The following is a 21621-nucleotide window of genomic DNA, read 5'->3' as shown; positions in this document are numbered from 1 at the left end:
CTTTAGTTGTGCCTGATTTGTTAAAGCGGACCCGCCAAGATACCCAGTCTTTGCAACTCATTATTCCAAATACACAGCACATTATCTTCCATTTTCAAAAAGGCACAGGTTAAGTAGTCACTCTTAGTTAAATTCTTACAAATAAACAAAGCAAGTTATGAATTCTTTATTGAACATTATTTATTCATTCTATTTGTGCTTTTAACTTAATAGCACATTACCATAAACTGAATCCTTACCAACCCCACAAAGAAAAAAAAAAATATATATATATCATGATTCAGAGCAGTGGTTCATTTCCAGTGACTGAAAGGGGGGGGGGGGGGGGGGTCAAGAGGGTTGCAGTAAAAAAAACAAATAGGCTGGGGGCTCTTTTAGACATCTTTCCTTAGATCCTCTACCTTTTCAAAGCACATTGGAGAAGAATGTCAGAGGAGAGGGATCTTAGACGAGCAACTGGATAGGATGCAAGGAATCACAGAAAGAACAACTGAGAATCAGAGAGCGAAAGGCACAACCAGCACTTGCTGCTCCCCCTGGGGGCTTCCTGTAAGCGCCAGCCACCTCTCCAGACAGAGGGCAGGCAGGGACACCGACTGACCCAGCCATAGGGAGGACATCTTTTGAAGGGAACACTCAAGATCAACGCCACAATCAAACATGGGTATTGAACTTGCATTAGCCCCTTTCTCAGTGCAGTTCAAATCCATGGGGAAGGTGGGAGAAATAAAACTACCAGGATATGACAATCCTTGCTTCGCTTGGTAGCTACTCCATCTGTGGCAGTTTTCACTTAAAAACAGCAGGATACAACCTTCCCCTTAACAAGAAAAAAAATATGTACAGGAAGAAGAATATCTATTCCCACAGTCTGTACAGTTTTGGGCTCATGTTACTTCATCTTTATTGCAAAAAAATAACCAAAAACAAATAAGCTGCAGAAAAGAAATCTTCCACAACTCATCCTTCCCTTTCTTTGAGTTTAGTCCTCGATACTCTACCAGTGACTTCAAGGTTTAAGACAAAACATGGACACGTATTGTTCGTTCTCCAGGATCTGTTAGTCTTAGAAATTAAAGACCACATTTTCACTAACAGGGAGGTGAAGGGAGGGGGAAATTTAAGTCTTGCTTTATCCAGAATTCTGGTTGTATGAAACGCCTGAGGGCCCAAACTCGAGTTCGTCTACACTTATGACTTTAGCAGGCATGGAAGGAAGGGGCTGCTGCAGCACGTCTGAGCCAAACCACTTGGCTAGGCCAGCTCCCCCCACACCAGGAGGGCTACCCACACGTTGCTGGGAGTGGTTTGTCCGATGAGGGCCGTGGTTCTGTGACTGGTGGCCTGGGACTGTTGGATGCACTGAGAGAAAACAAAATTTGTCAGTGAGGAACATTGGCAGACCCATGTCATAAAGCTAGATCCATTAAGTACCCTCATGTCCCTGCATCTTTTAGACTGCATGAACATTAGTACAACATATGCAAAATAGGTTAAAGATGGGGTTGTTGAACTTGTTGAATAATAACAATGACAGACTGAACTGAAAATGCCACTCACTCTGTCTCTGTTGTTGCTGCTGGAGTTGCTGCTGCATGAGCGCTAGTTGCATGGGATTGCTGGCTCTGGGAAGTAAGAGGGGATGTCCCGTTGCTCCTAGGGGGTAGAGGGGTTGTCCGAGTAGGGTAGAGGGCAACCCCTGAAGCTGTGAGAGGTCAACATGTTGTGGAAATATGCCTAGGATGAAGAAAGATTTCAATGAGCACCTCAGCAATCAGTCATTTCCATCCACTTCAGAGTACAAGTAGTAATAGGTTGAAAAATGTATAATCGCTTGAGTACTGTGGATACCAATATGTGACCTTCCCAGACCCATGTTGCCTAGGGTTAAGAACATAAAATATAGATTACTAATCTGAAATTGTATTACCCCCTCAATTTATTTCTCAGATCCCTTAGCCAATTTGTTTAATAATTTATTCATACAATTTTAATAAAACACTTTAAATTGTATTTTGGAGATCTGTCCACAAAACCCCGGTAGGACCACACCGAGAACCCCTGGCTTAACAAAGGCAATTAGCGTGTTTGCGCACATAATTACTAATCTCGAACTGTGATTTGTAGATCAGTTTGAAACAAATACAATGTAATCAAGAGTGGACTTGTACTAACCTGCCTGCATCAGAGCCGGGCCAAGCTGCTGTGGCTGGATGCCCTGGGCCAGCATCCTCTGCAGCACGCTGGGGTGGAGCTGGGGCAGAGCAGGGCGCACCATGGGCACATGTCCATGGGATAGCAGCGGTACTGGGTAGATTGGACGGGGGAAGGGAGAGACAGACCTGGGGGACACCAGGGTGGGGGTGTGGTGCCCAGCGGAGCCTGGCCTAGGACGCTCCTGGGCGTGCTGGCGAGCCTGGGAGTGGGAGGACAGGGGGGTGGAGCAGACCTTTACCCCTCCAGACTGAGAACCACTACCATTCATCCCATCCAGGAAGGAGCTGGGAGAGCTACTGTCTGTAAAACAGGAACAAACACTACATTTGACAAGACAGGAACAGACAAGTTAAGTGCGGCAACAAGGGTATTCATCCACCTGACTAGAGTACTAGTTCACTACCACGTGTTTTCTAATTTGATTTATTGTGCAAAAATGACAAGGCCAAAATACACGAGACTAGTTAACCGAGAACACCTTCTCCAAACAATGTCATTACGGACATGCAAACCTAAATTGACAAAACATTTTAAAAACATACATGAAACAGCAGTATGTGAACATACCCTCTTGAGAGTGGCCTTGGAAGTGACCCTCCTTGCTGTCTGGACGACTACCTGGCTCATCTCGACTCTTCTCTTTTGTCTCGTACATCTTACGGATCACAGACGTGGGCACGAAAGATGGCGAAAGCTGTACAACAGACAAGAACCAGTAGTTACATTACTTTGAGTTATATGAGGGCATTAAAAAAGTTAACACGCAACAAACCAGACAGTTGGTCAAAAATGTAGTTGTAGTTACAATACTTCAAGTTATATATTTAATATACTGTGCATAGGAAGGGAAGAGTTGGACAGTTCAACAAAAAAAGCACTTATTTCCTGAAACCACTATGTCGTTTGATTCAGCAGAGTGATTGAACAGGGTCACATTCATTAGCACAGAGGTAGTCCCCTACCCGTCTGTTTTGTGCCTAATGAATATGACCCAGACAACCTTTCAACATACCATGCTGGTGACAGTGTTGCCAGGGGAGTTTCTGCCTGCAGGATGAGGGCCTGGACCAGGGGATCGGTTCATCCTGGTTTGTCTGGAGAACACACACAGTACACAATTGATACCTGAAACCAAGTTTGGAATTACAGGAGGGATCGAAACCCCTATAAAATAAAAATAAAAGGCCCCCCCCATAATTACAAAAGATGAATGTTGGGCACCAAGTCATTGTATAATTCAATCCCTGCTTAAAAGCTACAAGTGAAAGTCACCTGTTGTGTTGGTAGGCCTTGTTCGGAGGTGGTTTGTTGTAACCTGTCTGGAAGGCATGGTGGGCATGGAGAGCCAGGTCTTGCTGGATGATCAGCGCCTGACGGTCAGCCTGGTCAACAGCCATGGACAGCACCCTCATCTGGAGCCAGAGAAGAAAGCATTCATCTACCATCAGTTTTTACACTCATCTAAAAAGGTTGCAGTTGGCATATCGTCATTGACAATAGCTAGGTTTCCATACAATTTGTGACAGATATGAAAATTATGAAATCTGTAAAACAAACATTTTTCCCCACCAGTGGTTCCACCATACTGACTTGTGGATAAAAAGCCATGCGTGATGACAGTGCCCCCCCCCCCCAAAAAAAGGTACTTAACAAGTAAGTTCAATATGTTTCCATCGCATTTTCAACTCCCGATAGTGGGCACAATTTTTTTTTTGCGTTAAATAGCAAATGTGCCCACTCTGGTCTTGGCATGTACACGCCACCCAACAGCTTGCAGATCTAGTGCAGGTAGACTAGCCTACATGAGTTTGTGTAGGTGCAATCATTTGTCTAAACGGCAGCCATGGATCAATCATGTCACCAGAATAAGACCCTCAACACTTATCACGAAGGATCATCACTCACTGTGCACTTTCACCAACTTGTGAGGTTCATCAAAACATTTAAATCTGTAGCCTAATAAACTCCATGTTTTCCCGAGTCATAGTGGGAGAACCACACATGTAAATCCAAATACGTACACAAGTGGACACCCCTTCAAATGAGTGGATTCAGCCACTCGCTGTTGGGTGTAAAAAATAAATAAATATAAAATCGAGCACAGCCATGCAATCTCCATAGACAAACACTGGCAATAGAACAGCCTTACTGAAGAGCTTAGTGACTATCAAAGTGGCAGTCATAGGATACCACCTTTACAACTAGTCCGTTCGTCAAATCTCTGGCCTGCTCAAGCTGCCTCGGTCAACTGTAAGTGCTGTTATTGTGAAGTAGAAATATCTAGGAGCAATAACGGCTCACAGAACGGGACCACCGAGTGCTGAAGCGTGTAAAAGTTGTCTGTCCTTGGCTGCAATGCTCACTAAAGAGCTCCAAACTGCCACGAAGCAACTTCTCCCAGTGCCTGCCACTGAAAAACATCCCCACAGCATGATGCTGCCACTACACTTCACCATAGGGATGGTGCCAGGTTTCCTCTAGAGAGGACACTTTGCATTCAGGCAAACAAATATTTCAATCTTGGTTTCATCAGACCTGAGAATCTTGATGCAGGCTGTCATGTGCCTTCTGAGGACTGGACTCTGTCTGGCAACTCCACCATAAAGGCCTGATTGGTGGAGTGCTGCAGAGATGGTTGTCCTTCTGAAAGGTTCTCCCATCGTCACAGAAGAACTCTGGAGCTCTGTCAGTTTGACCATCAGGTTCTTGGGCACCTCCCTGACCAAGGCCCTTCGCCCCCGATTGCTCAGTTTGGACGTGCGACCAGCTCTAGGAGGATCTAAACTTCTATTTAAGAATTATGGAGGCCACTGTGTTCTTGGGGACCTTCAATGCTGCAGAAATGTTTTGGTACCATTCCCCAGATCTGGGCCTCAACATAATCCTGTCAGAGCAACAGACAATTCCTGCGACTTCATGACTTGGCTTTTGCTCTGACATGCACTGTCAACTGTGGGACCGTATATAGACATGTGCCTTTCCAAATCATGTCCAATCAATTGAATATACCACAGGTGGATGCCAATAAAGTTGTAGAAACATCAAGGATGTTCAATGGAAACAGGACGCACCGGAGCGCAATTACGAGTTTAATATACAAACAAATAAAAAATGTTTTTGCTCTGTTATTATGGGGTATTGTGTGTAGACTTGACAAAAATAATTGAATCCATTTTAGAATAAAGAAATAACAAAATGTGGAAAAATCAAGGGGTCTGAACACTAAATGCACAATTTTCAGCGACAAACCGTTAACATCCCTAGGTAGTACCGTTTAAAGTGTCCTGTACGTTTCCAACTGAACAGCATGCTAGCCTGTCCACTTTTAGATATTGAAATCAAGTAACCTACCTGGAAAAGATGCTTGTTTCTCAAAATTAGTTGGCAATTCCTTATACAAATGGTTATTTTTATGCTCATTGCTAGGGCTGTCATGAAATTGTCAGCCGGGTATTGTCATACAAAAGACTGCCCGTCTCACCGAAATTGACCATTATTAAACACACTTAGCATCTCCAGGCCGCCATGCATAGAAGCCCTGATGCGCGCCTTGGGAATATTACTTTAAAAATCGATTTCATATACACAGTCAGAATAAATCCATTATTTATTTTAGGCATGTCTAAAGAAACACGAACATTAATTTCAGAAGAACAGAATGTTATATGCCATATGCTTGTTCATTTAGCAGACAAGATACACACAAGTCTCATGCCATTATTTAATACAAAGGAAAATATAATTCAACCTACCTGAATAAAATATGAAGGATACATTTCCCCCCCTTCCAGCACGTGTGCATATGAAGTGGCTAGGTTGAGTGTAAAAGTGATCATTTGAAACAGGGCCTATAAGCTAGATTTAGAGTTAGTTGGCTACTTTAGTTGTGACATAAAAATTTAAAACACAATACTTAGAATGTATAAGAATCTTTAGGCTGCATGATAGGCTATAGATTTGAGAAAGTAGCAAAAAAAAGCTTTGCCTCAGACTGCACAGCTGTTTCATCAAGTAAACATTTTCACCATTCTAAATGTTAATCTTGTATTTACTAAAATAAGTTTAGATTTAGAATGGCCCATTATAAAGTGGGAAGGAATAGGGAAAACTCTTTAAATAAACACGCACTCCAATAATAAATGGAAGCCGCTTTCCTGCGGGTTAGTTTCAGGCTACTCTGGTTATTTCACTCCACAGCATCAACCGTTTGAGGCGCATGCAGACTCTCGCTGCGCTACAGGTGATATTCTGCATGCCATTGGATCTCCAACCTGGTTCCTGCATTTACCTAGTGCTTAATTTGGGAAACCATGTGAAATCTGTTTGCGAACATTGATAGTAACATGGTTCTCACAACAAAACATTTGATTAAACTGTTGACAGGCCCCCTCTCTGCGTGCTGGAGGAAGGAAAGAAAGATGGAGATGCACCGATATGAAATTTGACCGTAAGCAATAATCCTTGCCAATTTTTTTTTTTGCAGCCTTAAGCATTCTAGTAGTTAAATAGTTGACACACCAACAAGCTATTTTGTAAGCATTTACGCATGTCCCCATTACCAGTAAAACATTTCACTTGCTGTGCTGTTTCATGGTTAATTTGTTCAGTCTCAACCAGGATTTCATCATACATATCAAGCAGTGAAGTTTCAGCTCAGTCTATCCGTGGCCTCTCTCTCTGTGCGCACTGTCCATTTCCACCTGCATCTAATTTTTCATGTAAACCCTGTTTGTCTGCATCGAAGTAGTGGTTCTTGTACCTAGCGTTGAGCATGGTGGCGACACAGCGGCTCAGCGAGAACCTTTCCAAGTTATGCCAACACAGACGGTCAGGTTTTGTTGAGCCAGCGTTAATGCCATTACGTCTGCAGCAGACGCAGTTTAATTAATTAATTTCGCGAGTCAATTGTTTGAATGGAGCGCATTCATGTTTCAAACATCCTCAGCAGCAAGAGAACCAGCACATTGAGAAAGCAATACGGCTTTCTTCACTACCAAATCCTTGTCGACCCACTGTGCTGTCGGACTCGGCATGCTCATGGGGCAGACATCGCTGGTCCTAATGCCAGTCGTGAAGCTAATAGCAGTGACGCCCATAGCAAGTAGCTCATGGATGTGCGTTTCAACAATACTATGCATCTCCGGTAGGGCAACATTTGAAAAATAGCATCTACCCGTGCGCGACCAGTCAACGAAAGCGAACGTCAACCACGACAGGCGGTTTGCTTGTCAAGGGCAAGGAACTCCATTATCTCTGCATTAATAGATTTCGCCATCTCACTGAAATGCTTTTACTCCTTCAAATGACCACTCGATCCACACAGCAGACATTGTGGGCTAGGTTAGGAATGCTGTGTTGCACATGTATCGCTATATTTTTGTGCCGTCATTGTCATCTACCTACGTTATATACAGTTGAAGTCGGCAGTTCACATTCAACCGAAGTGTGTCATTGAAACTCGTTTTTCAACCACTCCACAAATGTCTTGTTAACTATAGTTTTGGCAAGTCGGTTAGGACATGTACTTGGTGCATGACAAGTCATTTTTCCAACAATTGTTTACAGATTATTTCACTGTATCAATTCCAGTTGGTCAGAAGTTTACATACAGTAAGTTGACTGTGCCTTTAAACAGATTGGAAAATTCCAGAAAATGTAATGGCTTTAGAAGCTTCTGATTGACTCAAATGATGTCAATTAGCCTATTGGAGGTGTACCTGTAGATGTATTTCAAGGCCTAACTTCAAACTCTTTGCTTGACATCATGGAAAAATCTAAAGAAATCAGCCAAGACCTCAGAAAAAGAAAGTATATACCTCCAGAAGTCTGGTTCATTCTTGGGAGCAAACGCCTGAAGGTACCACATTCATCTGTACAAACAATAGTACGCAAGTATAAACACCACGGAGCAGTCATACCGCGCAGGAAGGAGACGTGTTCTGTTTCCTAGAGATTAAAGTACTTTGGTGCAAAGTGCAAATCAACAAAAGACCTTGTGAAGATGGAGGAAAATGGTTAAAGTATCTATCCACAGTAAAATGAGTCCTATTTCGACATAACCAGAAAGTCTGCACAGCAAGGAAGAAGCCACTGCTCCAAAACAGTCATAGAAAAGCCAGACTACGGTTTGCAACTGCACATGGGGACAAATATCGTACTTTTTGGAGAAATGTCCTCTGGTCTGATGAAACAAAAATAGAACTGTCTGGCCATAATGACCATTATGTTTGGCAGAAAAAGGGAAGTTTGCAAGTCGAACAACACCATCCCAAACGTGAAGCACGGGGGTGGCAGCATCATGTTGTAGGGGTGCTCTGCTGCACTTCACAAAATAGATGGCATCATGATGGAAAATGTGGATCTATTGAAGCAACATCAAGACATCAGTCAGGAAGTGTGTCTTCCAAATGGACAATGACCCCAAGCATACTTCCAAAGTTGTGCCATCAAGGAGGCCTACAAACCTTATTCAGTTACACCAGCTCTGTCAGGAGGAATGGGCCAAAATTCACCCAACTTATTGTGGGAAGCTTGTGGAAGGCTACCCAAAACATTTGACCCAAATTAGACAATTTAAAAAAGGCAATGCTACCAAGTGAGTGTATGTAAACTTCTTACTCACTGAGAATGTGATGAAAGAAAGAAATCACTATTATTCTGACATTTCACATTCTTAAAATAAAGTGTTGACCCTAACTGATCAAAGACAGGAAAATTTTACTAGGATTAAATGTCAGGAATTGTGAAAAACTGAGTTGAAATGTATTTGGCTAAGGTCTATGTAAACATCCGACTTCCACTGTAGGTACGCACGGCAGCTTTGACATCAGTTCTGCACGGCGGCGTTAAACTAGACATCGGGCTGAGGCCAGCATTTTTAGCCAATATCGGCCAATTCCGATATGCTTACCGATATATCATGCATCCCTAAAAGGCACAGTTGTTAAATATTCTATAGCAAAAGTTAGTCAGCCTATTAATTGAGAGTATAAATTCACTCTAATTGTAGGCTTAGCTGCCCTGAACAAGAAATGAACCAACAGCATCGCCTAGGCCAAGAAGTTCTCTAGACTCATGGATAGAAAGTTCAGAGCGTAGCATTAGGTAAGCAGTCCATCCAGTAAGCAGTCAAAGGAGAAAACGCATATTGAACAAATTAGGATATATGCTAGACCAATGTAACAATGAAATCTTAAAAATACATTTTATGTTTTTCTGCCATGTGTAATTTGCGGTAGGCTATTGTATAATGGCACAATCACTTTAATTCAGTCTTTTTGGTGGGGCTTGGGCTCACAGGCCTACGCATGTGCATAAACTAGTACGCTTATGATTGTTTAGAATGAATCATAGAACGCACGGTCCATTTCGTAATGTTAGGCTTCGAAACATCCAACGACCATGTTTTCCAAAGTTTCAACCTGCTGTTAAATTTCTTTGTTCAAATTGATCACAATGAGGGGCGTTCTAAACATACATATTGCTTTGATAAGGGTTTCATGCGGTTTTCAATTGTATACATGTCAGATGGTCTATACAGCCCCGAGTAGCAGGTCATTAGAGAGTTGGGAACTACCAATGTATGTCCAGAGTGCATAAGAGATTACTGTGACTCAATGGTCACGTAGAATTTTACTGCGGTCCCGACTCATGACTGCCGATAATACGGTCACCAGCCCTACTCAATGCACATTTATAAAAACAGACTACAGCTAGCACGTAACAGTACGTGGAAAATGCTGCTCGAGTCAAACTGATAGGGATGTGAATCTTTCCATTTTTCGATATGCATCTAGAGCAGGAAAGGCTGGTGGGAGGAGATAGGACAGGCTCATTCTAATGGAACTGTGTCAAACATACAGAAGCCACATTTGATTCCATTCATTACAAAGAGCTCATCCTCCTACAACTCCACCCACCAGCCTCCGCTGATCTAGATACAAGGGCTCCGATACAGGAACGGTACATTTTAGTCTGAAAGGATTCAGTGCGATTCGAGAACAAATCGAAGTGATAGGTTTCAATATACTAAGATGTTGCATAAACACGTTAATTTCATTTTCTATATAAAAATCTGCTGCTGGTGCTCATGAGCTGGAGGAGCAGTCTGTACTGTAGGCCCCTAAGCTAGCCACAACACTATCACTTTCAGATAGAAAAAGTAATTTGAGCAACTTTTTTTTTTTTGAAAAAAAAAAGTGAATTGGCGATTCCCAATGTTTGAACGGATTTTCTGATCGATGCTTGCTACATTTAGATCAGTTTGGAGTATGCGCACCGATGCAGTCCAATCTTAAACATTGGCATCGGGATCCGATGCGTAGCGGTGAATAGTTACAGCATTAATTTTCTAGAAACCCTTTTCATTAATACTCCAGTTTTAGTAGGGTATGCTCTCAGTTGAGACATAAAAATATAGATTACAGTAAAATAAATGGCTCAATGTTGTTTCGGTGTCTATAAGTCTGTTTGACCAAACCTCATATTGCAAGTTGAAACTACTTGTTGTCAGTGAGGAAGTAGTAATCTTTAATATTTGTTGTTGTGAGTGGCAGAGAGGGGCTTAGTGTATGTGTGGAAAGGGACACAGTACACAAGGAGACAAGCCATGAGAACAAGTGGACATAAACTTTCATAACAACTTTGATTCTTGCGATACAGGCATTTGGAATTTTCACTAAAACAAATCGATATGTCGCCCAGCCCTACTTCAGAAAAGTGTTACTGTCCCAAAATTAGGGCCGGGATGATACCAGTGTCACAATTTTTCCATGACAAAAAGGAAAACACAAAGCAGGTCCTTTAAAACCTGTTGTATGTAAAATAGTGTCCTATAGCTTTGAAAATAAAATGGATGATAGTGTTACAAATATTAGGGTTGTTTTCCTAAAGAAGTTAACTCATTAGTATCAAACCGCGTTTCGAGATACTGGTATCGTCCTGGCCCGACCCATCATTGGGCAATTTGATAGACAAGAGTATCTCTGACCTGTTGTTGCTGTTGTAGGGTGGGTCCATGTCCAGGACCAGGGCTGAAGGATCTATGGATCTCTGGGAACTGCTCCCCAATCATGGGCTGTGGACCAACAGGGTAACCTGAAAAGGTCACAAGACAAAAGCAGTCACTCAATTACACTGTAGTTATTAGGCACCAAATGGAAGAAAATTGCCCTGAAACAGGGGCAGGATAGAGACTCTGAACATTTGTTTTCTACGGTGTGCCCTAATGAACACAACCTAGTCTTAGCTTCCACAGAGTAATCTCTACCGGCGGGAGGATGCATGCGTCCATGGAAGTAGTCAGGAGAGGGAGCCCTCTGTGTGAAGAGTGGAGGCGAGGGCCCCCTGTGCTGTAGCAGGCTGTGTTGAGGACCAGGGTGTGGAGGGGCATTGGGGCTGCCCAGCAGGCTGTGGAGGAGTGAAGGGGAGCCTCTACAGGGAGGTCCCTGTGCACCCAGAAGCTCCTGTAACAATTTTACACAATGCTCAGACAGGACCAACACAGACATAAAATAAGCACTAATCAGGGAGTCCTCCATTCCTAAACAAACAAAATAATCCCATCCTTTCATGCTACAGCTTACTATCAAAATCCCACATGCAAGCTAGTCCCAAACCACACACCTGGAATATGTTCTTGTGCTGTTGGGCAGGCACTGTGGCTTCAGGCAGGGGCACTACAGCAGGGTTCGAGGGCTGATTGAGCTGTAAATGGGGTGGAAGGTGGTGTAATCAGACAGCCGTCTTGGTAGTGGACACACTTAATCCATCCCACTGGGCATTTTCTGATGCATACTTTTATTGTATTTATTTGACCTTTATTTAACCAGGTAGGACAGTTCAGAACAAGTTGTCATTTACAATTGACCTGGCCAAGATAAATCAAAGTGACAAAAACAGTTAAACAAACAATAGTCAATAACACAAAAGAAAATAAAAATAGATTATTCTATGTACATTGTGTGCAAATGTAGAAGAGTAGAGGTCTGCAAGAAGTTGGCACTAGAGGCACTACAATATAGCATTAATACTGGAGTGATAGATGTGCAAGTAGATACTGGGGTGCAAAAGAGCAAGAGCTTAAGTAATAATATGGGGATGAGGTAGTCAGGTGTGCAATTTACAAATTGGCTGTGTACAGGTAGAGTGATCTAAGCTGCTCTGACAGCTGATGCTTAAAGTTAGAGGGAGAAATCAGTCTCCAGCTTCAGTGATTTGTTTGTCATTGGCAGCAGAGAACTGGAAGGAAAGGCAGAGGAAGTGTTGGCTTTGGGGATGACCAGTGCAATATACCTGCTGGAACGCATGCTACAGGTGGGTGCTGCTATGGTGACCAGTGAGCTGAGATAAGGCAGGGCTTTACTTAGCAAAGACTTATAGATGAACTGGAGCCAGTGGGTTTGGTGACGGATATGTAGTGAGGGCCAGCCAACGAGAGCACACAGGTCGCAGTGGTGGGTAGTATATGGGGCTTTGGTGGCAAAACTGATGGCACTGTGATAACAAATTGGATGCAGTCTGAGTAGTTGGAGGCTATTTTGTAAATGACGTCGCTGAAGTCAAGGATCGGTAGGAGAGTCAGTTTTACGAGGGTTTGTTAGGCAGCATGAGTGAAGGAGGCTTTGTTGCGAAACAGAAATCCGATTCTAGATTTAATTTTGGATTGGAGATGCTTAATGTGAGTCTGGAAGGAGCGTTTACAGTCTAGCCAGACAACTAGGTATTTATAGATTTCCACATATTCTAAGTCAGAACCATCCAGAGTAGTGATGCTGTGAGGGAGGGTGCGGGCAGCGATCAGGTGAAGAGCATGCATTTAGTTTCACTTGGAGGAGACGCAAGGAGTGTTATGGCTTTGAAGCTTGGTTAACAGTGTCCAAAGAGGGGCCAGATGTATACAGAATGGTGTCGTCTGCATAGATGTGGATCAGAGAAACACCAGCAGCAAGAGACATTGTTGATATATACAGAGAAGAAAGTTGGTCCGAGAATTGAACCCTGTGGCACCCCCATAGAGACTGCCAGAGGTCCGGACAACAGGGCCTCCGATTTGACACACTGAACTCTGAGAAGTAGTTGGTGAACCAGGCGAGGCACTCATTTGAGAAGACAACATATGCTTTGGTTAGTTTGTGTTACACATCCCATTTTAACATCAAAATACTAGAAATGACTGAGGTCATCCAATGGAAAACATAGATTGTTACGTATAAGACATTATGGGTGGGTTGCACCAACATGGTTAAAATTCATCTAGGATTAGAACTAATCTAGGTTTATGATTAGAGATGTGTTGCACCACCCCCCCTCCATTTTTTTTTTTTTAAACCTTCGTTTAACTAGGCAAGTCAGTTAAGAACAAATTCTTATTTTCAATGACTGCCTAGGAACAGTGGGTTAACAGCCTGTTCAGGGGCAGAACAACAGATTTGTACCTTGTCAGCTCGGGGGTTTGAACTTGCAGCCTTCCGGTTACTAGTCCAATGCTCTAACCACTAGGCTAACCTGCCGCCATAACACCTATGATGGACAATTTGACCCAATATTTAGTAAGCATAAATAACGCACATTAAAACTAACGTTAATGCTACTTCACTAATATGTTAGCGTTATCAGGCCCGTTACAGCATGTTGCATAACATCATTCGTACCAAGGCTGGGAATATCATAAAGCCCAATTGTACAAAATGGGCACGTAAATAGCCCACTGAATAATTAGTTAATTATCCTAAAACGCAACGGGATTTAACTGGTCTATTCTCTGAGGAACTCATTTTAGTCTCTCCACAGTAGATATGCTGCCATTTTATCAGTTAAACCACCAAGTGGCAGTTGAGAAATAATCTCCAATCTAAGAGATATTTTTTTTTTTATTCATTGACCAACAGGCCTAAAATGTATACGTTTAAAGTGAAAATTAAACTTAGATTATAGGAATGATTTAATTTAAAATATGGTGCAACAAGATGAATAGCTAAAACTTGTTTTAACCCAGTTTAATAGATATTCCATGTTGGTGCAACCCACCCTATAACATTTGACATAACAATGCTAAGATAGGTTAATCTGTCGTGACCAATTTGTTACAAAAAGCAACAATTGATCGTCCGATCTGAACATTTTCCCACTGGGATGGAGAAGAGCAAAGTTTGTCTCAGCCAGAGGCAATGAAAGTCCTGAATGTAGATATACCGCCATGTCCATAGATCAAAGTGACAGACATTCGCCAGGGTACAAAACTAACAGGACAGTGATAATCCAGTAGAATTTGATATGAAGTATAATGTTAAGGGTTAATGTAAAGAAAATCTGTATGCAATCCTTTGATTGTCATGTTACTGCATCGAGGTTCAGGTGAATCCAGAACACTCCTCGAAAGAGGAAGTCTTCGAACTTTCCTTTACAAATTTATACCTATCACTTTTCCAGACGTACTGACTTTGGTGTTTTGATTTAATGGTTAGGATGTTAGCTTTCATGCATCATTTGCCACACTCACAGCAAAATATATGTGGGTCAGTTTACCAGACTCTAGGTTACCTGAAGCAGCTCAAAGCAGTTACGGCTTAAACATCCAGCTGGACCCGAGAGGAAGCATACCAACAGGACAGTCAGTGCTTTTTAAAGATTAGCCGAGAGCGGCACACTTACGTTGCTGTTCACTTGGTTTTCTTTGGGGTGGCTGGGCAGTGTTCCACTTGCCTTCATGCTGCTGACCAACTTGTTAAAGGCTGACATGTCAGGGTCTCTGGCCCGTGAACACGGGGGCCCTGCACTGGGGCCTACACCGCCTGTTAGAGCCCGCTCCAGGTGCTCAGCCATGAAGGGTGTGCCACTGCTGGTGCTGCCTCCGCCACCGATGCTTCGCTGCTGCTGGTAGGCCTTTCGTGGCATCTGATGGTGCAGTTCCGAGCCCACTTTCAGCTCCTTCAGGCCCCCCTCTACCTCCTCCAAAGAGAGAACTACGCCCGAGTGAGCTGGGGGACAAGGCAGAAGGGCAATGTAAACATGCACATCATACCAATGCACCAAAACCTACGAACCATTACTCTAGTCTTAAATGCTGAACTAGCCACAAGACCTAACCATTTTTATACAAGACAAATGTTGTAGTAGTCTTGCAGCTGATGTAGTTGACATGGTGGAATTTAGGTACTGGTTATGTAAAGGATGACTCACTGCTCTGCTGTAGCCGTTGCTTGTTAACATTGAGGCTGGAGAGGAGGGGTTTCAAGTCTATCTTGGCCTTGTGTAACAGCTCCAGGATGTCCACCTTATCCCTACACTCCACTGACTGGATGGGGGTGAAGTAGGGGACAGGGCCCCCTTGGCTAGGGGACGTACAGCGGGGGTCCAGCCCTGAGGGAGGGAGGGGTAAACCAATCATTTCCCAAATTTAGACAATAGGGTGCAGTTGCCTAGACAAGTTTGTGTTTATTTCAGGATTAGGCTTAATCTGTAGCCATAACAAATGTGTTAGTCCTCAATGTAAAAAAAGCATTGCATTTCATGTTGTTATTCAATTATGCTTCTATAATAAAATTAAACAGAAGGCATAACTAAGGAGGCCATGAAGTCCCCCACCTCCCCAGGGATGAATTCAAGAATTCTAGCCTGGTCCCAGCAGTTTGTGCAGTCTTGCCAACTCCTATGTCATTGTCATGCTAATGACCACAGGAGTTGGCAAGACCGCAAACAGATCTGGGACCAGGCTAGAAGTGTGCCCCTTCCTTACCGGCCAGTCTCTCCAGCTCCTCGTGGGGGGTGGAGCGCAGGCTGGAGGAGCGGCTGCCTGAAGGACTCAGGTTACTGGAGAACCACCGGCTGAAACGGCTGGCCGACACAGGGCCCTCACCCAGAACATCCTCTATCATCTGCAACATAGGGACAGAGGCCGGTCAGAGGTAAGCTGGTAGACTGCTAAAGGGTGGGTGTGACACTTACATTTAGGGCTCTGTCCATGTGCACACTCAGGCTTTTTGTCAGTAGTGTACCCTTCATTCATTGAATCTGTGCTTTATTTCCCTATCCCATGTCTATAAAATAGGGAAATGAGCTTCCTTTGCTAATAATTTGCAAGGTATTCTAATAAGTGAGGTAATAAACTGGAACACAATGGGCATACATTTGCATTAGACTGAACACTAACAAAACCACCACACTGGAGGAGAAACCGGTTGGGTCCGGTTTCTAAATATTCTAAATATTTTAGAAAGTACAATGTCCTTGACAGGGTGACAATACCACCTTATTCATCCAAATAGACAAAGAAAAGTCCCAAGTGATAACACTATGAAACTAACCTCCAGTGTATGAGAATACCATGTGTAGCCAACTACAGACCAATGCATGGTATATTTAAAGTTTATGTATAACACAGTGCACACCTTATAGCCCCCAAACACACACCGTAAACATGCAGTGCTGCCCAGGACTTACAGAGGCCAGTCCTGGCATGGTCTTCTCCAGGTTGAAGAATTCATTGAAGTCAAAGTCTCCGGATGTCTGCTCTGGTAGGACCTCTGGGTGAGGGACCTCCTGGTCTGCTGTAGAGTGAGAATCTCTCACTACACGCTCCTCTGCTAGCCCACCGTTACATTCCACTGCTGAACACAATGCAAACACGACAATAAATAAACACATAACAGACCATCGGGGTAGCTTGCTGGTTTAAGATAAACTGATCGCTGAATGGCTACTGAAGTTAGACAATTACATTGATGGAAGCTACAATATTGAATCTGACGTTGCATCAGATACCGTCACCACCGGGACTCATTTTAAAGTATTATTTTTTACTCAAACCACGCACACACCAGATTGGACCCAGCCACCAGACAACCTTTTTGGGGAACTCCCATGATCTCCAATGGTGATATGATGCAGCATGACTTGCCTTCTCTCACAGAGTCTGTCCTCTTCCTGGAGCGTTTGGGTCTGCGCTTGTCCTCCTCCAGGATCTTGTCATCAAAGCCAATGAGCTCAATGGTCTCTGATTGGCTGGTCGGGCCCCCTGAGAACCACTCCGGCTCTTCCTCCAGGTCATTCCTTCTCCTCTCACTGAACACACGCTTGTCCCCAAAGTCACGCTGCAGGAAAGGGAAGAAGAACTGGTATACGCCAAATCTAACAGGCTGCTAAATACCATGGGAAATATATAAAGAGAGCAAAGAGAGGAATGTGTACACAGCTCCTAACAATTGTCATTTAGATTTATTACTGCAGGAAGTAGGCCTCCCATTGAGGCACAAAAAAATAACCATTTTGTGTGTAGTTACATACAGATAACTATTTGTCCCTTTAGGGTCATTCTGTTTGAATTGAATGCAGCTCAGGAAGCAGCAGACAGACACTAACCCTGAACCTCTTATCCTTGAAGTCTCGCTCCTTCTCCACGCGGGGTTCCCTCTCCCTTTCGAACCCTCGGGCCGCCATGATGCGCCCACTGCCGATGCGCCGCGCCACACCCAGCCGGAGACTCTCATTCTCCTTATTCTCCAGGGGGCTGACAGGACGCCGGGTGGGTGCAGGCAAAGCATTGCCAACGCACCCCCCTCCGAAGCTACGACGCTGTGGGCTGAGCACCACATCCAGGTCATCCTCCTTTAGTCGCTCACGGGGATCTGAGAACAGTGTCACAAAAAACAGTTAACATCCATCATTCACACTAATGCGTCATAGCTTATTCTACAAAGAATAGTAAGAGTAAGCAAGGTGGCGTGTCTAAGGACAGCTGTACAAATTTGAGCTCAAAAGCCCTCAACCTTATGGAGTATGTTTTAAATGTGTATGCCGCCAGTCATTTGAATATCAGCTAGGAAAATGATACTACATTACTCATTTACCTGCAATTCTACGTTTCAGAGGGATCCTATCATCCACAAAGTCCTTCTTATATCCATCCACAGGAGAGCTGCACTCCGAGGTGGGGTACAGCGAAGCATGCCACTTCTCAGGGTCCCACACACCATCACTGGACACACCACCCCAAAAAAACAACAGTTAAACCAGAGGGAACAACTCAAGAGTTGGCATAGAACTACAAGTGTTTGGGTCAAATTAGTCCAAAGTGTGACAATCTAAAAGACACTCACCTGTCAAATTTTTCCAAAAGACAGTCTGGCCTTTCATTAGAGATTGGGAAATATTTTATCTCCAAAAGCTCCTCCTGTAAGAAGACAAATTATGTTAACCCACAAAGTTGTGCTGCTAGGTGCGCAGCCATCTATTTATATTAGCCATGCATCGCCAAAATACCTTGGTATATCTGTAAGGGGATGGTCCAGTTGATTCCTTGACCACCTCGATGTCACCATTCTCCTGCACCTCTACACAAGCATCCCTTTCCATGACTCTGTCAGGGGGCCAAACCAATATATAACTTCTGTTTTAAGATCTTAGTAGTATACCTGTTAAAGAATGACATACTGTTATGAAATAACCCATACAGGCCTACTATATCTACCAAAAGTAAAAAAATCAAAACCCTGAAAGTGTATTCTACATTGGTGAGGAAGACACTGAAAAGTTGAATAAAGACTGGATATTCAAACATCATTCTGGCATTATTTTAAAAGAAGGTTGCGTAGTAATTACAAGAAAATAGTAAATATCAACACGCAAAGATCAAGCCTATATCACTACTAGCTACATCCGAGAAATACATTGCCTTTCTTAGCACATTAACGCGAGGTCTCCGACGTGGCCTGGAGTTAAAAGCAGACAAGACGAAATTGAAAAACTAAACTGGTCTGGCAACAAGTCAGCCATCCATACCTGAGCGGCATAGCGAAGTGGCGATTAACGTCACCAAGTTAGCTAATGATGGCAATTAGGTAGCCAACTAACGTTCGCATGCTAGGAAATTGGCGATCATTAGTTAGCAAGCTAAACAATTGAAAGCTGACACGCAGTCAATCAACTGGAAGTAGCCATCTAAATTACTACGGGTCAAGCTGAATCAATAAAATGTGTAACTACCGTTAGCTAGCTAATTGAAAGAAGGTGTACTGGCAGATGACATGAATACGCTGATACTAAGACAACCGGCGTCAAATATTCAATGAATGGCTAACAATTAGCAATCTACCTATCTAGTTTGAAGTTACGACCATTGGCGTCGTGTTTGGTTTACTTGGTAGTTAACTAACGTTATGTAGTTGGCCAACTAGTTAGCATACTTAGAGGCCAAAACTTTGTTTAGTTGAGCAAGCTAGCCTGGACGCCGACTTGTTGTGGGATAATTTGATAGCCAAGTTACCCAACTAACGCGTTAGCCACAAATGCAATTAATAAATGCCGAGCAGTCAAGTAACGTTAACAAACCCACCAACATAAATCACTCTTAAAGTTGCAGATACTTATATGTAAAAAGGTACCCAGTCACTTACAATTCTGTTCAGAAAACGTTTGAAGCCAAAAGATGTTAGCTAGCTAACCTAGCTCTACGGCTAGTTAGCCAGCTAGCTAGCTGGGGATAAAGCCTTCCAATAAGTGCACGTTTTTCTTACAATTAACTAGGGTCGTTTTTTCAACAAAGAGCCAACGCCCGTGATATTTCTACGAACACAAATCCAAAACTATACTGGCGTCTTATATTGTCGAAGTAGACTTGTATATGTTTCGTCGCAGCAGCGAATTTGCGTTCATCACCGCTTAGTTCGGAACGAGTTCTTCGTAGGCTTGATTATATAGTGCCCATCACTAATGCCTTGCTAAACTATTTCGAAATATAATAAATAATTTCTTAAAACCATTACTGTATTTGACAATGTCTCTTTTGGCTATGAAAATAATGTATATGTATTTAGATAAAATATAAACGGCTGCTTGTCTTTTATGAGTGAGTCATTTCATATCAGGCATTCTGTATGGTCAGCTAATTGTTATCATTCCAAAGCAGAGCGATGAATGCTGATAATTTTCACACTTTCAATGCTTTAAAAAACAACTAGCCCTTTCCTTGATTGCTAATTTGACATGTAGGCCTGGCCAACCAAAGGGTACTCAACACATCCACATTTTTATTTCTTAGTAAATTATACCAGTGCCCTGTCATGTTAGGGCAAGATTATCTGTGTTTTAAAGCACCCTTAACTGAATGTACGTGTTTTGTGTATGTGGTCTGTTGGTTCTCACAGAGTAAGTTTGTAAAACAGCACGCGGTCACTTAATAGCAAGAGTGCCACCATAAAGATCAGTATCTTTATTTATTTTAAAGGGTATGACAGAAGCACCAAACGTTTTGTTAAAAATAAAATAACTTGATCGCACAAAGCTGGCCTACTTCAACATGATGTCTGTAAAACTCGCTCAACCCGCTGGTTTCAACTTCACCTCTAAGGAAGAAGAAACTTCATGATTGGACGGACAATGAGCCTCTCAACTGATCAAATGGTGTGCATGGTGCAATTGCAAAATATACACCTCTGAGTCCCCTTCAAAACAAAAGTCTCGCAATGAATATGGTACAAAATAATAATAGAAATGGTCAAATGTTATTAGGAAATGTTAGCAGACTTAGAATTTTAACAATATCAAAAAAGGGTAAATTAGCTTGAATGAAGTATGTTCTTTCATTTGGACAGACATAATTGCCTGAACGTCGTGTCGCAGTAAAGGGGGGCGGGGCGTCCATTCCACTCAGGAGCATTTCGAGTTTCCAAATCCACAGTTTTACACCCCAATGAGTGTCGCTTCTCATTTTGCGGTACTTAAAGTGGCCAATCAGCTTAATTCAATAGTGTTTTTCATATTGGTATTACAATGCATTCAGAGCTCTTCACTTTTTCCACATTTTGTTACGTTACAGCCTTACTCTAAATGGATTAAATTGTTTCACCCCATCAATCTACACACAATAACCCATAATGACAAAGCAAAAACGGTTTTTGTTTTTTTACATTTTTGCAAATGCATAAAACATTTAAAACTGAAATATCACATTTACATAAGTATGTCGACCCTTTATTCCGTACATTGTTGAAGCACATTTGACATTGATTACAGCCTCTAGTATTCTTGGGTATGACGCTACAAGCTTGGCACCCCTGTATTTGGGGAGTTTCTCCCATTCTTCTCTGCAGATCCTCTCAAACTCTGTCAGGTTGGATGGGGAGCGTCACTGTACATTTTTTCAAGTCTCTACAGAGATGTCCGGGCTCTGGCTGGGCCACTGCGGGACATTCAGAGACTTGTCCCGAAGCCACTCCTGCATTGTCTTGGCTATGTGCGTAGGGTTATTGTCCTGTTGGAAGGTGAACCTTCACCCCGTTCTGAGGTCCTGAGTGCTCTGGAGCAAGTCTTCATCAAGGATCTCTCTGTAATTTGATCCGTTCATCTTTCCCTCAACCCTAACTAGTCTCTCAGTCCCTGAGAAAACATCCCCAAAGCATGATGTGCACG

The 21621-nt window shown here is 42.9% G+C and overlaps 1 protein-coding gene across 5 annotated transcripts; it reads right to left on the bottom strand.

The window, feature by feature from the left end:
* Positions 1–151: 151 nt before the first annotated feature.
* Positions 152–19898, bottom strand: eif4enif1 (eukaryotic translation initiation factor 4E nuclear import factor 1). Of its 5 annotated transcripts, none has more exons than XM_020483674.2 (19): positions 19608–19898; positions 18475–18626; positions 18312–18385; positions 18063–18190; positions 17575–17840; positions 17114–17306; positions 16657–16823; positions 15953–16091; positions 15397–15576; positions 14869–15194; positions 11842–11922; positions 11486–11681; positions 11207–11313; positions 3490–3629; positions 3230–3311; positions 2785–2911; positions 2176–2517; positions 1561–1737; positions 152–1362 (listed from the first exon to the last, which is right to left on the bottom strand). In XM_020483674.2, exons 2-19 carry the CDS (start codon positions 18565–18567, stop codon positions 1133–1135), a joined length of 3048 nt encoding a protein of 1015 aa, XP_020339263.1. In that variant the 5' UTR covers positions 18568–18626; positions 19608–19898; the 3' UTR covers positions 152–1132. The 5 variants fall into 5 exon arrangements, with proteins under 5 accessions (XP_020339263.1, XP_020339264.1, XP_020339266.1 ...); XM_020483675.2 differs by having other exon boundaries at positions 18475–18571; positions 19608–19893; XM_020483677.2 differs by having other exon boundaries at positions 161–1362; positions 14920–15194.
* Between the last annotated feature and the right edge of the window lie 1723 nt (positions 19899–21621).

This window comes from Oncorhynchus kisutch, linkage group LG5, assembly GCF_002021735.2.
Source record: "Oncorhynchus kisutch isolate 150728-3 linkage group LG5, Okis_V2, whole genome shotgun sequence".
Classification (NCBI taxonomy): Eukaryota; Metazoa; Chordata; class Actinopteri; order Salmoniformes; family Salmonidae; genus Oncorhynchus; species Oncorhynchus kisutch.
The sequence above is the reverse complement of the archived record's forward strand: the minus strand, read 5'-3'. Positions and strand labels throughout refer to the sequence as shown.